General features: G+C 48.5%; 2 protein-coding genes and 1 pseudogene across 3 annotated transcripts in view; 2 read left to right on the forward strand and 1 right to left on the reverse strand.

Moving 5' to 3' along the window:
• Window positions 1–4,078, forward strand: part of LOC311167674 (class I histocompatibility antigen, Gogo-C*0203 alpha chain-like) — a gene marked incomplete at its 3' end in the record, with an annotated part of 77,831 nt that extends 73,753 nt beyond the window's left edge. Inside the window, exon 5 of the mRNA XM_084228733.1 lies at window positions 3,869–4,078. Coding sequence (XP_084084859.1) covers window positions 3,869–4,078 — 210 coding nt within the window. The remainder of the gene's footprint in view (window positions 1–3,868) is intronic.
• LOC311188340 (class I histocompatibility antigen, Gogo-B*0201 alpha chain-like) overlaps window positions 1–17,010 on the forward strand; it is a 677,605-nt pseudogene that overhangs the window by 233,671 nt on the left and 426,924 nt on the right. The gene's annotated exons all lie outside the window — the stretch shown is intronic.
• Window positions 1–17,010, reverse strand: part of LOC311167491 (popy Class I histocompatibility antigen, A-1 alpha chain-like) — a gene marked incomplete at both ends in the record, with an annotated part of 256,098 nt that overhangs the window by 226,912 nt on the left and 12,176 nt on the right. The window lies entirely within an intron of this gene.

The following is a 17,010-nucleotide window of genomic DNA, read 5'->3' on the forward strand; positions in this document are numbered from 1 at the left end:
CTCTCTCATCATCTCTGAGGAATGAGTTCTCTTCCAGGCATCCAGGGGCAAAGCTCTAAGAAAAACTTCGGAAATAGGACATCCAAACCAAGGAGATGGATTCTGGGAGCTCAATAAGAGACAAAGGCAGAGAACACTTGGGAGACTCCCCCTGGTTCACTGAGAAAAGCATTTCCAAAGTAGGTCTGTGGAACCCTTGAGATCACCCAGAACCTTTCACAGGATCCAGGAGGACAAAACTATTTTTATAACATCACTTTGACACCATTTGCCTTTCATTATTTTGACATTTGCTAAGGTAGAAGCAAATGTCAGTAAGAATGGAAATTATAGTACCAACTGTAGTGGTAGTCATTCTTCACCACCACTTTCTCACAGAAAAAAAAAAAAATCCAAACCAGTTTCACTTCAAAATGTCCTGTTTAAATCATGAAAGCATATTTTCTATTTATCATCCTGAAATCTATATTTGTACTGAAACGATGACAAGGACGTGCACATAAGGCACATCTGCTACAGTCCAAAGGGCCGTGTCCCAGGGAGAAAAATGTATGAAGTGAATTAGCCTATTCTTTTAGGCAATATCTTTTTTTTTTAAGATTTATTTATTCATTTATACAAGCACTGTGTACAGTCAGAAGCATGGGAGGGTGAGAGAATTCACCAGAGCCAGAGCAGGGAGCAGAGCAGGCAGACTGACGAAACACTGCTGAGGGAGCAGCGGGGCAGCAGGAGAGGTCTGCGTGCCATCTGGGACCCTAGGCTGGCGTGGGGGGGATGGAAATGGTGCTAAAGAGGCTTAGGGCAGCTTCTTAACGCTGCGCCACCGGGGAGGCCCTAGGCAATAGCATTTCTTTTTTAATAGAGGCATGTTTTATTTGTTTGTTTGTTTGTTTATACAAGCACTGGGTACAGTCAGAAGTGCAGGAGGGTGAGAGAATTCACCAGAGCCAGAGCGGGGAGCAGAGCAGGCAGAAGGACCGAGGTACACTGCTGAGGGGAGCAGCGGGCGGCAGCTGAGGTCTGTGCGCCATGTGGGACCCTCCATGTGGGACCCTCCTCCGGTGGCCGGGGAGCAGCCGGGGATCGAACCGGCGCTGCAGAGGCTGCGGACAGCTTCGCAACCCAGCGCTCAACCACTGTGCCACCGGGGAGGCCCAGCAATAGCATTTTTAATTGAAGGAATAAATGGCTAAAACCATGGTTACTTAGATTAGTTGAATTGGCAGACACTTTCCTGAAAATGAATGTGTCTGTCCCTTTAAGAGAAATCAACTGACATAAAATAAATATTAATTAAAAAAATCAAAAAATCAACTGATGGCATTTGTTGCCTTGATAAAATGTAAACTCCCAGAGAAAACCAAAATTATGGAAAATTAAGTCCTGTTATTATAAACTTGACAAATTACAGTATGTAGACTAATTTTTCTTTTGGGATCTGTGGTAAAAAACAAAACATGTGATTTTAGATAACTTGACCCCAGTGTAATTAACATTGTATATCTATATATACACAGTGAAACAATAGGTAACTTATAAAAAAAAATCATACAATTGTACAAGATCCATTAATATACAAAAGAACGCTATGGAGTTAATATAACAATAGGAAATATTCAATGACATTGTTTCAGGTTTCACTTTGCAAATAACCTTTGAGAAAATATTACTTATAAGTTATGATTTAGTATGAAAGTTGTAACAAAGTTGAATATCCATAATCTGAAGAGGTTATTAAAATACTATTCCTACATATTTCCATGAGATTGTATATTTTTTCATAGATTTCAAACAAAACATTAAATGTAGAAGAAACTATGAAAATAAAAGATCTTCTAATGAGACAAAAATGACACTTGCATAAATATAAAATGTAAAAGTTCCCCTCTTTTCATTATCCTTTTATTTACAGAAAGTTATTTTCTTAAAAATGCTTTGTTAGGGCCTCCCTGGTGGTGCAAAGGGTTAAGAGGCAACCTATGAAGCTACCTGCAGGCACTGCAGCATGAGTTCAATCCCTGGCCAGAGAGATACCCCACATAGTGCAGCAGACCTCTCCTGTCTAGCCCGCTGCTCCCCTCAGCAGTGTGCTTCAGTACATCTGCCTGCTGTGCTCCCCACTCCGTCTCTGGTAAATCCTCTCACCCCAAGCATCTCTGGCCTGCACCTCAGCTCTTCTATGCATAGGTAAATCTTTAAAAAATGCTTTGTTAGCATACATTGATTATCAATATTCTAAAGTAAAGAAGTAATAACATCATTTTGAAATGTTTTATTCTAGTAAATATTTAAAGCTATAACCCACATAAAAAATTATACATGGGAGGGCCTCCCCGGTGGCGCAGCGGTTGAGCGCTGGGTTGCGAAGCTGCCCGCAGCCTCTGAAGAGCCGGTTTGATCCCCAGCTGCTCCCTGGCCACCAGAGGAGGGTCCCACATGGTGCGCAGACCTCTCCTGCCGCCCGCTGCTCCCCTCAGCAGTGTACTTTGGTCCTTCTGCCTGTTCTGCTCCCCGCTCTGGCTCTGGTGAATTCTCTCACCCTCCCGCACTTCTGACTGTACCCAGTGCTTGTATAAATAAATGAATGAATCTTTAAAAAAAAAATTATACATGGGATTTGTAATGATTTGTGAGACTGCAGAGACATCCTGAAAGAAAAAAAAATGAGAATCGCTGACCCAATTCTTGGACCTGGATTCAGGGAGGCAACAGTGTGACAAGGTCTTCCTGCATGTCTGGGCGGGGGTGGGGGGGGGGCGGTAGAGGGGTGGAGGGGTGTCTGGGGCTGGAAGGTGACTGTTGGGGCTTCCTCATCTCCCCATTTTCACATCTCACAGCCTGGGCGGGTCCTCCTGCCTGGATACTGGTGAGTCACCCCAAGGCTCACTCCCCATTGCCTGGAGGTCTCCGGAGCAGCCAATCAGCAGCCCCGCGGTTCCCGTTCCAAAGCCCTCGCCCGCCCGCCGGGACTCGGTCTCCCCAGCCCGGGTGGGGGCGCGTCCTGGGGGATGGGGGGCGCAGCCCTCCTGCTCCTGCTCGCGGGGGCCGCGGCCCCGAGGGAGACCCGGGCAGGTGAGTGCGGGTCGGGAGGGGACAGGGCGCTCCCAGAGGCGGGAGCGAGGGCGCGGGCGGGGGTGGGAAAGGCGCGACCTCGCCGCCGCCCTAGTTGTCCCCCCACCTCGGCCCCGCCCCGTCCTGGCCCCTTTCCGTCCCCCGAGACCCCAGCCTCCTCTGGCCCCCGAGTCCCGGCCATTTTCGTCCCGCAGCCGCTTTTCACTCTCATTCGTCTTTCACCCACTTTCTGTCTCGTGGGCGCCCCCTGGGACTCGAGCCCCCGAAGGGGAGAAGAACAGGCCGGGTCTCCCCTCCCGCCCCTAGGCCCCCACTCCCTGAGGACTTTCTACACCGCGATGTCCCGGCCCGGCCTCGGGGAGCCCCGGTACATCGCCGTGGGCTCCGTGGACGACACGCTGTTGGGGCGGTTGGACAGCGACTCCCTGAGCCAAAGGGCGGAGCCGCGGGCGCCCTGGGCGGAGCAGGTGGGGCAGCAGGAGTGGAAAAAGGAGACGCGGCTCGCAAGGAAGGACACATGCAAATTCCGAGCGCGACTGGACTCCCTGCGCGGCCTCTACAACCAGAGCGAGACCAGTGAGCTGGCGCGGGTCCGGGCCGGGTCAGCATCCCCATCCCCACGGACGGGGGTCGCTCAGGGTCTCCCCGTCCAGGCTTCTCTGCAACCTGCCCGGGAACAGCCCGCGGGACTTTCACCCGGTTTCATTCTGTTTATTTTATTCCCGGCGGGAGGGGGTGCGGGCGGGGTGACCGCGGGGTGACGCGGGCGGGGACAGGCTCTCACACCTTCCAGGATGTGTTTGGCTGCGACGTGGGGTCCGACGGGCGCCTCCTCGGTGCATACAGACAGTTCGCCTACGATCGCGCCGATTACCTGGCCCTGAACGGGGACCTGCGCTCCTGGACCTCGGCGAACACCGCCGCTCAGATCATCTGGCGCAAGTGGGAGGCCCAGGGTGAGGCAGAGACATTCAGGATCTATTTTGAGGGCAAGTGCTTGTGATGGCTGCGCCGATTCCTGGAGTAAGGGAAGGAGACTCTGCAGCGCAAGGGTAAGAGGGGCCTGGAGGCCTCCCGGTCCCCCCCTGCCTGGAGTCACTGCGGGAAATGAGTCCTCTCTCTAGTCCCGAGAGGGGGGCTCCCCTGGGTTTCATGTTCTGCACTAGAGAGACTCCCAGAGACTCCTGCTTCTCCTGAAGGACAGTGAAGGGATCCCGTCTCTCCTGAGAAAGGCAGACAGTCCCTGACATCACCCGTCACCGGGTCCTTTTGACCAGGGGCCTGTTTGAGAACCACGAGTTTCTCTCTCAGTCTTGTTTCTGGTCTGAGAACATTTTCAGTTATGTGATTCCTGCTTTTCTGTGTCATTCACCTTCCACCCAGGTCAGGAATAAAAAGTCTGTGTTCCACTCCCTCTGCTTCATCCTACCCTGGGTTTTCATCCTCACTCTAGAACTTTCTAAGGAATAGGAGAATCTCACAGATTCCTCCAGATTAGCCTGTTTTTTACATTTTATGCTTCTTCCTGCCACACCAGTTGTCTTGTCCATTCTGAGGATGGTCTCATGAGGATTCTTCAGTGTCCATGGAGGAAATGATACAGTTAACAAGTTTGTCTTTCCCCCATTTCTTGCAATCCCCCCTTATCTAGCATTAACAGGACTAATAGCTTGTCTTTCCCCACTGGTTGCAGCTTCCCCTCCCCCTAATGAAAACAAGCTGGCATTCACCCATCTCTGTGCTGACACCTTCCCCTTCCCTTAAGATGGATGAGTTGACTCCCATAGGCCTCTGTAAAAACCCCTCTCCTTCCAGATCTCTGTGCTGACACTTCCCCCTTCCCCTTAATGAAAACCAGCTGGCACTCATCCATCTCACTGTTGAGCTGGCGCCCACTTGTCTCCGTGTAGACCCCGTCCCCCTCCCCTTTGTGAGCCCCTGCCTATCTCCTCCTAGTATAAATACCCCTGCCCACTGCCAAAGAGCAGGACGGTGGTCTTTTGGACATGAGTCTGCCGCCCTCCTCTTTTGTCGACAAATAAAACCGCTTTCCTTTTCCTCAAACTCGGTTTCCTTTTATTGGCTGAGGGAAACTGAGGCCGGTGTTCAGTAACAGAAACACAAAGTGAGTTTTCTGATTTACCACCTCAGATTCCCCAAAGACACGCATGACCCACCACCCCACCTCTGAGTATGAGGTCACCCTGCGGTGCTGGGCCCTGGACTTCTACCCTGCGGACATCACCCTGACCTGGCAGTGAGATGGGGAGGACCTGACCCAGGAGATGGAGCTGGTGGACACCAGGCCAGGGGGAGATGGAACCTTCCAGAAGTGGGCGGCTGTGGTGGTGCCTTCTGGAGGAGAGATACATGTGTCACGAGCAGCATGAAGGCCTGCTGGAGCCCCAAGTCCTGAGATGGGGTAAGGAGGAGGATGTGAGCACTGAGGCTATTCTCAGGGCCATCAGGAGCCCTTCTGGAGCCCTTCAGAGGGTCAGGATAAGGTCTGGGGCTCAGGGTATGATCTTCCCTTCCCTTCCAGTGCCCCCTCCTTAGTCCTCCATCCCTACCATGGACATCATTGCTGGCCTGGTTCTCCTTGGAGCTGTGCTCACTGGAGCTGCGGTGGCTGCAGCTGTGATGTGGAGGAAGAAACTCAGGTAGGGAAGGGAGTGGGGATCTTGTCCTCTGGGGGCTTTCATGTCCGAGGGAGAACTTGTCCTGCCTGGTTAATGGGAAGTACCTTCCACACACGTGTGTTGCCCAGAGGGCATTTGGTCCAGTTCCCCCCTCACCTCCTTTCTTCATTTTTCCCAGTCCTGACCTGGGTCTTTAGTCCCAGTTCTGGAAACAGCGGGTTGAACACAGTGCTGTGAAGCTGTCCTCAGCCTTCACAGCGCGGGTTTGATTCCCGTTCAGCTAGGGAGAATCCCACATGGCGAGGCAGATCTCTCCTGTCTCACCCACTGCTCCCTTCAGCAGTGCTTTCAGTCTGTCTGCTTGTTCTGCTTCCTGCTCTGTCTCTGGTGAATCCTGTTACCCTCTGGCGACTCTGGCCTGTACCCCAGCTCTTATATAAATAAAAAAATTTAAAAAAATGAAGATGATGAGGCTCTTGCTGTTCACACCCTGGACAGCACCTGGTATTGTGCGGAGTTTGCATTTTCAGTCTCTCCTAGCTGTGAAGGTGTCACTGTTCTTAACTGTGATGTTGAGAATTTGTTCATATTTTTATTTTTCTATGACTACAGTTGCTGTTTGTATGGAAGTTTTGTACATTTTTACAGATGAAGTACCATTCATTTATTACACTATTTTTGTCCTTATTAAAATTGGGTTATTTCTTTCTGAAGCAGTGTTGGGAGAGAACCCATGCAGCAAGCAGAAGGGCCTTAACCTGAGTCGCAAAGGCATGTGAAAACACATGCGTTTTGGAGAAAAACTTCTGAGTAACTGGACCTGGTGTTGAGTGCCCGGAATGTGATCTGCGTGGAGTCAGGCCTCTCATCTCCACAGTCTTAGAATAACAAGAAATAATGAGCGAAATTCCCATGCTCTAGCTAGGGGGCAATAAGATTATACTGTGTGAGATCTAACCACCTGGCACGCTACTGTCTGAAATAGATAATAGTAAGAAAGCAGAATAATCAATCATATACACTGTTATTATGTGGTATGCTTTGATGTTACACTTGCTGCACTTAAAGTAGTGTATAAAAGAGCATTAAGAAAATAAATATTCACTGCATGCTGGACATGACAGTCCCCCATGTCTGATTTCCTTCACCGTCACATCCCAGGTCCAGGACTCACTAGAAGTCCATAAAGCAGCTTCTGAGCAGGACTGAAAAAGCATTGGATCTAAAGAAGAGGAGGAGGAATAGAAATATCTCATGGTTGGTTTGAGGTATAAGGATCTGGGCAGGACCCCGCCCCTCACCCTGGCTCCTAGGATGTGGTGGCATCTTCATCCCTGACAGCTCCCTCCCCCACACCCCAACGTTCATCTCCTTTGGAGTCACCTGTATATGTACATATATGTATACATGTAATCCCAGCTGCTTCTTGATTTGTCACCTGTCTGGGGCATTTAGGTGGTGTCCATAGCTTGGCTACTGTAAATAGTGCTGCAGTGGTGACGGGAGTGCAGGTCCCTTCACAGGAGAGTATTTATCCTCTGTGAGGAGATCCTCAGTGTAGAATTGCTGGGTCCAATGGCAGAACCACATTCACTCTTTTAAAAAACCTCAATCCTGTTTCCATAAGGGCTGGCTCAGTCTATATCCAAACACAATGCAGGACTGTCCTCTTTTTTCCACATCCTTGCCAGCACTTGAGTTTCTGGTCTTTTGGATACGTTCCATTCTCACAGGTGTGAAGGTTTAAACCAGGGGATCATAAAGGCACAAAATGTGGGCAAAAAGAAATCCTGTAACACTCAGACCAACACAAGGCTGTCTCTCACTGTGAAAGAAAGAAAATAATAATGAAGAAATTCAGGTGAATGACCTGAGTGTTAACATTATCAATGGTCCACTGCATTCTCAAGATGTCCTCCTGAAAGCATCCCCATCACCTAGTCCCAGCCTCTCTGCCTCAACCCCCACCCCTATTGCAGGCCTCCAGGGTCTCACCTATAGGGCCTGAGATACACTTCAGAGCACTGGGACTGTGGCTGCCTGGGGTGAACACAACAAAACTTGGTCAGAGATGAGATCATGGGAGGAACTGATGAGAGTGACTCCCCCATGGGCTCCATCTACACTGTCCCCAGGGGCTCAGGGATCCAACCCCTGATCCACACTTACTTGCAGCCTGAGTGTAGCTTCCTCCTTGTCCTCCTGTAGGAAGAAGCATCATGTGAGACCAAGGAGGAGTCAGGTCAGAGCCTAAAGGAATAACCTGCCCCCCAGGCTGCTCCCGTCCTGCTCTGTCCGACCTTCTCCCTCCCCCTCGCGCCGGGGAGCTGAGCCGCGGGCCCGCCGGGTCCAGGCGCGCAGGTCCCCGCCCAGGGCGCGTCCCCGGCGCCGTCGTGGGGAGCTGGTCGTGCCCGCGGGGGAGGCGCCGTCGGGCCCCGCGGCGCAGCCCAGAGTCCTCTGGATCTTGGGAGACCCTGAGCCCGGCCCTTCAGTCACCCCGTGGTCTCCCGCCCGCACCCGATCTCCCGCCCTGAATAATCCCAAACTTAAATAAAACCTAAAGGGTGAAAGTCCCGCGGGCTCCTCCCTGGTCAAGGGGCCTGGCAGGGGCCACGGCCTCGGGGGTCACGGGGCCCCGAGACTCGGGGCGGGGGGTGGGGCGGGAGCGGTGACCCGCCCCGGCCCGCGCTGCTCCCCGGCCCGGCTCCGGCTGCGGCGGCCGCGCGGGGCCTCCAGGAGCGCTTGGAGCCTCCGCGCCGAGTGTCTGCGGAGCCGCGTCTCCTCGCCCGACCCTCCCGCCCCGCCCGCCCGCCCAGGGGCCCGCGGCTCCGCGCTCTGGCCCGGGGAGTCGCTGTCGAACCCCGAACTGCGTGTCGTCCAAGTAGCCCCCGCGAAGTACCGGGGCTCCCCGAGGCAGGGCGGGACATCACCATTTCTAACACCCTCAGAGAGGGGGAGCCTGGGGGCGGGGAGGGGTGAGAGCTGGGCGGACCCTCCTCCCGGGGCAGGTCCTGAGTCCCGGGGAGATGGGGCAGGGGAGAAAGTGTCCAGGAGGGAGGGAGCTCCAGAGACTGAACATGGGCAGCGGGTCCAGCAGGGGCAAGACTCAGGGGACAAAAGGAGGAGGCAGGTGGGGGGACAGAAAGGAACCAGGACTGAGGGCGCTACAGGGTGACAGAGGGGCCTAAGGCAGCAGCTTCCTCTGCAGAAGCCTTTTCCCTCCACCCTGCTCTCACCAGCCCAGGTGTCTGTCTGGGCCAGAGCCCTGGAGAGAAGCAGCAGGAGGAGGTTGGGGGCCCCATGACCAGCACTGCTGGGGTCTGGGGCACTTGACTCCAGGCTGGTGGGTGGAGACTTACCTGGGCAGGCAGTGATGCTGACTGGTTCTCTGGGAATCTCCAGGCACTGGGACTGAGAACTGGGGAGGAGTCACAAGTGTCCAGGGCCCAGCACAGGTGGTGGAGACAGAAGGGAGGCCAAGGGGGAAGTGGGGTATCCCCAACAGTAACCTTCCTGCCCTAGACACAGCCCTGGGGCCTGGAACTATGAGAACCAGACTAGGGCCCTGGGGCTTTGCTCTGCCCCCTCCTCTCCTCACCCAAAGCTTCCTCACCCTGTCTCAGTGACCCAAGCGCTGGGTCTGAGATTCTCAGTCATTTTCCTTACTGGATCCGTGTCCAGTCTTACAAATTAGGGAGGACGCCAAGTTTAATCTTGTTTAGGAGGTATCGCTCCCCATATTCACCACACTGGAATAAAGCTGTCTTTAATCATGTAGCTGTTTCATTTAGAATAATAGCAATAACAGACAGTGTTTTTAAGAAAAATAACTTGGGCCTCCCGGGTGGCGCAGCGGTTGAGCGCTGGCTTGTGAAGCTGCCCGTAGCCTCTGCAGCGCGGGTTCGGTTCGATCCCCAGCCGCTGGAAGAGGGTCCCACATGGCGCGCAGACCTCTCCTGCCACCTGCTGCTCCCCTGAGCAGCATACTTTGTCTCTCTGCCTGTTCTACTCTCCACTCTGGCCCTGGTGAATTCTCTCACCCTCTGGTACCTCTGACTGTACCCAGTGCTTGTATTAATAAATAAATAAATCTTAAAAAAAAAAAGAAAGAAAAATAACTTACTTCTGAAAATAATCATGGCAATAAGAAAAGTGGATATTTTACATTTTTTATTTTTGCAGTTGTCTTTCCTGTCTATCTCATAGAAAATGGTAGGATTTTCATGTTTCCTCCTGCATTTTTAAAAACGATTTTATTTTTATTTATGCATACAAAAGCTGGAGTACAGGGCAGAGATGGGGGCATGATAGGATACACCAGAGATAGAGTGGGGAACAGAGCAGGCATACTAACTGAAATACACTGCCAAGGGGAGCAGCAGGAAAGTCAGGAGAGGTCTGCTGAGCCATGTTGGTTGCTCCCTGGCTGGCCCGGGATTGAACCCTGCGCTGCAGAAGCTATGGATTTCTTCACAGTGCTTAACCACTTGTGTCACCAGGGAGTTCCTCCTTCTGCATTTAGTCTGTGGTTCTGGTTGAAGTCTATGAAAAAATGTGCACAGCCTCACTCAAATACGTTGGAACAGTATTTTCACAAAATTGTGAATATTCCACTTTGAAACTGAATTAAAATTATACAGGTGGTATTTTCCCAAAGGTTATTTGCAAAGTGAAATCTGAAACAATATCATTGAATATTTCTTATTCTGTTACATTTCCATAGTCCTCTCTTGCATATTGGTGGGGTCTTGTGCTAATGTGTAATTTTTTTTTAAGTAATATATTGTTTCACTAAGTTATAAGTCTCTTCAGTGTTCATTACACTGGAATCAAATTACTTCAAAAAATTCACTTTATTTTTCACCACAAATCCCAAAGTAAAAAGTAGTACTGGAAATTGTCAAGTTAGTGATAGGACACAATTTCCCATAATTCTTTTTTTTTTCTGAGCACTTACATTTTGTCGAGGAGAAGTTACTCTCAGTTACTGTCAGTTATCAATTGTCAGTTGATTTTCTCAAAGGAGCACACACTCACTTTCAGGACAATGTCTTCCAATTAACCAAATCAAATAGCCACAGTTTTTGTCATTCATTCCTTCATGTAAAGATGGCATTGCCTACAAAAAAAGAAAAACAGTCTAATTCATCTCATGCAAATATTTTCCTTGGCACATGGTAGTTGGGAACACAGCAGGAGTGTTCTGTGTGCACTTGTGTGTCATCACATCAGGTACTGTAAAATGTGAATTTGAGGATAATAAAATAATGAAGATAATTTTCAATGCTTCAGCCAAGACACTTTGAAATGAAACTGGCTTGGAGTTGTGTTTCTGAGGTAAGAAGTGGTGAAGAATAACTACTACTACAGTTAGTAATATAAGCTCCATTTTTACTAAGTTTTACCTCAGCAGATGTCAAAATAGAAAGACAAATGGTGTCTAAGTGACGTTTTGAAAATAGTTGTAACCTCATGGACCTTGTGACAAGTTCTGGGTGACTTCAAGGATTCCACAACACTTTGAGAAATGTTTTTCTCAGTGAACCAAGGAGCATCTCCCAAATATTTTCTGCCTTTGCCTCTTCTTCACTTCCCAGAATCCCTCTCCCTGGCTGGCTCCATGTCTCCCAAAGCTGCACCCCCAAAGATACAATGGGGAACAGATAGAAGACCCTGGAGATGTGGAACTTGCACTGTCATGAGAGATGGACACTGAGTGAAGGTGACAAAGACACGTGTAAGCCCCACCTGAGCCCCGTGCTAGGAGGATGGAGCGTGTATATTATGAAAGCAGAGAAGTAGGAGTACTAAAAGGTCCCCTGCTATTATTTTAAATAATATCAAAAGATGCAAAAAATATATTAAAAACAGGGCTTCCATGGTGGCATCAGGGTTAATTATCAGTGTTATCACCATGTAGGACTGAGTTTGATCCCCTGCCAGGGAGCTACCTACATGGCACAGCAGACCTCTACTGTCTCACCCACCGCTCCCCTCAGCAGTGGATTTCAGTGGATCGGCCTGTTCTGCTCCCCACTCTGTCTCTGGTGAATCCTCTTACCCTCTGCACCTCTGGCCTACACCCACCCCAGTTCTCGTATGCATAAATAAATAAAAAATAAATCTTACAAAAAACAAACAAAAGAATAACCTGCAGCATCAAGTACAAGATCCATCTCAGACCCAGCAAACAGCAGAGGCTGAGGACCCAGTGGTGGTGCAGGTGCAACAAGACACGATGGGGGACTCAGTCAGCGGGAGTCAGGCTTTGTCCTCAAATGAGTTTGATGCCAAACTAGAGAGGGTCAGTCCACCATCCAGCACTGCTGGGCCAGGAAGCCTGGCTGGTGGGCAGCCCCAGTCAGCAGTCAGGCACCGCCTGGGAGACTCCAGTGAGAATGCCCACATTAAAAAAAAAAAAAAAAAAAAAAACAACAGAAACCACAAATGCTGGTGAAGATGTGGAGAAAAAGGAACTATCCTGCACTGCGGGGGGGGGGGGGGGAGTGCAAACTGGTTCAACCATTATTCAGAGCTGTGTGGAGGGCCCTGAAATTACTAAAAATGGATCTACCTAATGATCCAGCAATTCCATTCCTAGGAATCTACCCAAAAAAGGACAGAAAAACACTAATCCAAAAGGAAGACTGCACTGCTATGTTTATTTCAGCAATATTTACAGTAGCCAAGATATGGAAACAAACCAAATGTCCCCAAACCAAGAAATGAGTCAAAGGCTTTTGGTATATTTAGACAATAGAATATTACTAAGTGACTGAAAAAAGACAAACTCATCCCATTTGCAGCAACATGGATGGAAGGAGCTAGAAGGAATTATGTTCAGTGAAATAAGTCAGATGGAAAAAGAAAAACAACATATGGTTGCACATATAGGAGGAATATAGGGGAAACAAATAAGACCTAAGGGAAAAATAATAACAGTACAATACACAACAAAGTACAACAAAAACAAACAGACAATTATAAACCAGAGACATCCCACAGGGGAGCCTGAGGGAAAGGGATGGGAAGGAGGGAGGGAGGCGCACAGGGGGGCTGTGGGGATGGTGCTTGGGTGCATTGGTGGAGGAACTTCTATGGGGACTACACCTGAGGAGGAAAAAAAAAAGCAAACATTGTTTAAAACGGAACAATGATGTAAAATATATATAAATAAATTAATTTTAAAAATAAAAATAAAAGAACTTTTACAGTAAAAAAAAAGTCTTACCTCCAATCCTGGTAACAAACACAGTAACAATGCTTGTCTGTCTGTGCTCCCCTCCAGTGTGGCCATGAATACAAGGAGATTCATCCTGACACTATAGTGGGGAGGGAGGTGGGGAACCAGCCTGGGTTTATCTGAGATCCTCTCCCTGCTGCACATGGAGGGTTACCCTGGGGTAACATTACTTCTTCAAAGAACTGACGGACCCTGCCCCATCTCTCCCATCCCTTTTTGGACCTTAAACGAAGGCTCAGCTCAGTAACCGGTGAACAAGGCTAATCCTGCCCCTGAGCCAGGCCAGCAGGGGACACACTCTTCCCTCCCCCTGTGGGACTCCCTCCAGCTCTGGTCTAGAGAGAGTAGTTGCAACCCATGGAGGCAGTGACCCCCTGGGAAACAGAGGGGCTGCCCGGCTGGAGCTCCATGACTCTGAGGCCAGAGGGTTGTCTACAGTGACCCCAAAGTAGAGCTTGAAATGAACATTGGGGTCTGAGAGAGGGAGCTGTCAGGTGCAACCACATCTTAGCAGGGGCCTCAAGGGGGTCCTACCCAGCTCCTTCAGCTCAGTCCGACCACAGCATATTTCTAAGCTTCCTTCTGTTCTTGAGGCCCAGTGCTTCTTCACGTCCTGCTCAAAGATAGCTTCTTCATAGAACTGTACTTACTGAGGTGTTGTGATTCTAGGAAATTGCATATCTAGTAAACATCTATTTCTAGAGTATCAAACAAACTCATGACTCTTCTATGGAAATTTCCCATTTCACAATCCTTTATCAAAAACGTGATTTGACTGTTGAGCAAGCAAGGAAGCAAGGATGGAACAAATTTATTATTTTTTTTTGTTATGTTACACATATTTTGTGAACTTTGTATACTTAGTTATGACACTGACCACAGGAAATTTAGGGTAGGTTTCAAAACTGAGCATTTCAAGGGCCTCCCTGGTGGTGCAAGGGGTCAAGACACAACCTATGAAGCTATCCTCAGCCACTGAAGCACAAGTTCGATCCCTGGCCAGGGCGCAATCCATGTGGTGCAGCGGACCTCTCCTGACTCGCCCATTGCTCCCCTCAGCAGTATATTTCCGTTGATCTGCCTGTTCTGTTCCCCCACTCTGTCTCTGGTGAATCCTCTCACCACCGCCCCCGCCCCCGCACCTCTGGCCTGTACCCCAGTTCTTGTATACATAAATAAATAAAACTTTAAAAAAAAAACTGAACATTTCAAAATTATATTTAAGCATCCTGCTACAGAAAAACCACAGAAGCAGTCTCCAGGGAGTAAAATGGATGACAGGTAAGATGGCCCATGGCCACTGCTGACTGTTGAAGTTCAGGCAACATGAACTAACTGGCCAACTATGGTCTCATCCAGGAATTTCAACATCATATACAAGAATAAAATTGGCCACTTCATGTGGCCTTCCACTCTAGCCTACTTTGTGAAGTGAATAACAGAGAGAGGCAAAGTTCAGGGAGAAAGACGACAGGAGGAAATGCAAAAAGGAGAAGCAGATTTGGACCAAGAACATTTCCTAGAATCTGTCAGCTTAGTTGCTGGTTTCACTTCCTTCCAGAACTCCAGTGCATTCCTGCCTATGAACTCTATGAAACTTCTCAATCATTGCAACACTCGGCTCCCAACTTACTTTATGTCAAATCAAGTTTCTGTTAAAGAGGCCCATATAATACAAAATGAATATGACTTGTGGGAGATTTTCTCTCATCAGCAACCAACCCTCCTCTTGTTTAGTATATTCTTTGACTTTGCCCTTGGAGAGATTTAGTCCTTCAACCTAAGGGTCCCTGTGAGCTATAAACTTAGTGTTTCCAGCTCACTTACTGAGATGCTGATAGAATTACCCAGGTCATCTCTGTTCTCTTGAAGTCTCAATGTCAAACTTGTATGCATATTTTTCTGGCATGAGAGGATTTCTTGTCAGAATGCATAGGATTCAATAATCAGTGATCCTTCAAGTAGTTTAATTCTAGTCCCTTTTGAATCTTGGAAATGAAATCAAATTTAATTGGCTCTATTATTGTTCTCAATGTAGTCAATAATTGCAGTACTCTGAGAAGGAAGCATTTGTTGATTTTTGAATGTCAATCTGTTTTCAAAAATTTTTTGTTGGGTGAAACATAAATTTACATGGCATATTTTCAGTGACTATAGCAAGAATGATATTCACTAACAATGTTAAAATATTTTATTTTATTTATTTTTTTAAAGATTTATTTATAGATGCATAAAAAGTCTGGGGTGCAGGCCAGAGGTGTGGGGGGTGAGATGATGCACCAGAGACAGAGTGGGGAACAGAACAGGAAGACTGACGGAAATCAACTGCTGAGGGAAGCAGCGGGTGAGTCAGGAGAGGTCTGCTGTGCCATGTGGGTAGCTCCCTGTGCAGGGATCAAACTCATGCTGCAGTGGCTGCAGATAGCTTCATAGGCTGTGTCTTAACCTCTTGCACCACCAGGGAGGCCCCTGTTAAAATATTTTAGTATTACCAATACAATTTTTATTGATCCAAATAGCTGTAGGGTATGTGATGTGTGTGCTATTTTCTTTTTTAAGTTATGAGATGAGGAGACAGAAACAAACAAAAAAAGAAGCTGGGCCTCCCTGGTGGCGCAGCGGTTGAGCGCTGGGTTGCGAAGCTACCTGCAGCCTCTGCAGCGCCGGTTCCATACCCGGGTGAGGGTCCCACATGACGCACAGACCTCTCCTGCTACCCGCTGCTCCCCTCAGCAGTGTACTTCATCACTCTGCCTGTTCTACTCTCTGCTCTGGCTCTAGTGAATCCTCTCACCCTCCCGCACCTCTGACTGTACCCAGTGCTTGTATAAATAAATAAATAAATGTTAAAAAAAAAAAAAGAAATCTTTATAAAAAACAAAAAAGAAACAAAGAACAATACATGAACAAAAGTACACACTTTACTGCTGATAACTTTTCTGTTCTTCCCTTTTTGTGGCACCACTGGAATGAACTGTAGCTGAAGAGGTTAGAAAGAACTTCCTAGAGAGTTGGGATTTGATTTGGGGACTGAAGGTAAACATAGAACTTGAAGGGAAAAATGACTAAAGACAACCTAAGTCAAAGTATGTTGTCAGTCACCATAATTATGTTGGCCAATTCCTTATAATACTTGTAAGAAATGATTTACACCCACACACACACACACAATCTATAGGATTATTTGTCTGGACAACTCTAATACATCTACCTTTTAATTTTTAGCTAAACTGCTATATACAGTTGGGAATCTGTGCCGCCCTCTTTTCCACCAATATTTCTGTATCTATTCCTTGTTGGGGACAGGGTGGGGCTCTGTGTTTGATGGCCATTTTCATTAAACTCATGTTTCCCCTATTCTTAATTTCCTCTCAGCTCTCTTTTCTGAAACTCAGCTCTCTTTTCTGAAACTTTGTTTCTTCTCTCCAGTGTTAAACTCTTCCTCTGCGCCACAGCATTCTCCCCACCCTGTCATCAAAAGAAACATAAGGTGCTTATGGTGCAAGAAAAGCAGCAACTCACTAGCAACACTGGTTTTAGGGCATCGTCATCCATTTGCTCATCACAGGGACTTTCTCACTGGCAGTTTATCTTCTCGGGCCCTGTCTGTCACCATTGTGCTTAACTTCCCTCTATTTTTAAACCTTGCTGCCAATTATTTCACTCCTGTAGGAGACCCTCTTTGCTGACCTGTTTCCCGGGAGGGTTGATGGGCTTCGCTCAACATGCCCAGGGAGGGTCTCCTCCAGGGATGTCATCAGCACGGAGACCCTGTGCCTAAGGAAGCTGTTACTGTCACTTCAATAGCACAGAATATTTTAAATTAAGAGTCATGAAGGACTGTAGCACAACCAACCCATACCAGGTAGGTTTATTACTGGTTCTAGCTGCCGTGTTGGTGTCTTCATGCTCTCCGCTATTCATCACTGCACTCCATTGCACTCTGTCGCGCTCTGCCACTCTCCACCGCACACCTCCATCCACTCCACTGCACTCCTCCATCCTCAGCACAATGCCACACCAAGCCCTCCAGGCTGTGCCATGCCAGGCCAT

Source organism: Talpa europaea (assembly GCF_964194135.1).
Source record: "Talpa europaea genome assembly, chromosome: 2".
Classification (NCBI taxonomy): Eukaryota; Metazoa; Chordata; class Mammalia; order Eulipotyphla; family Talpidae; genus Talpa; species Talpa europaea.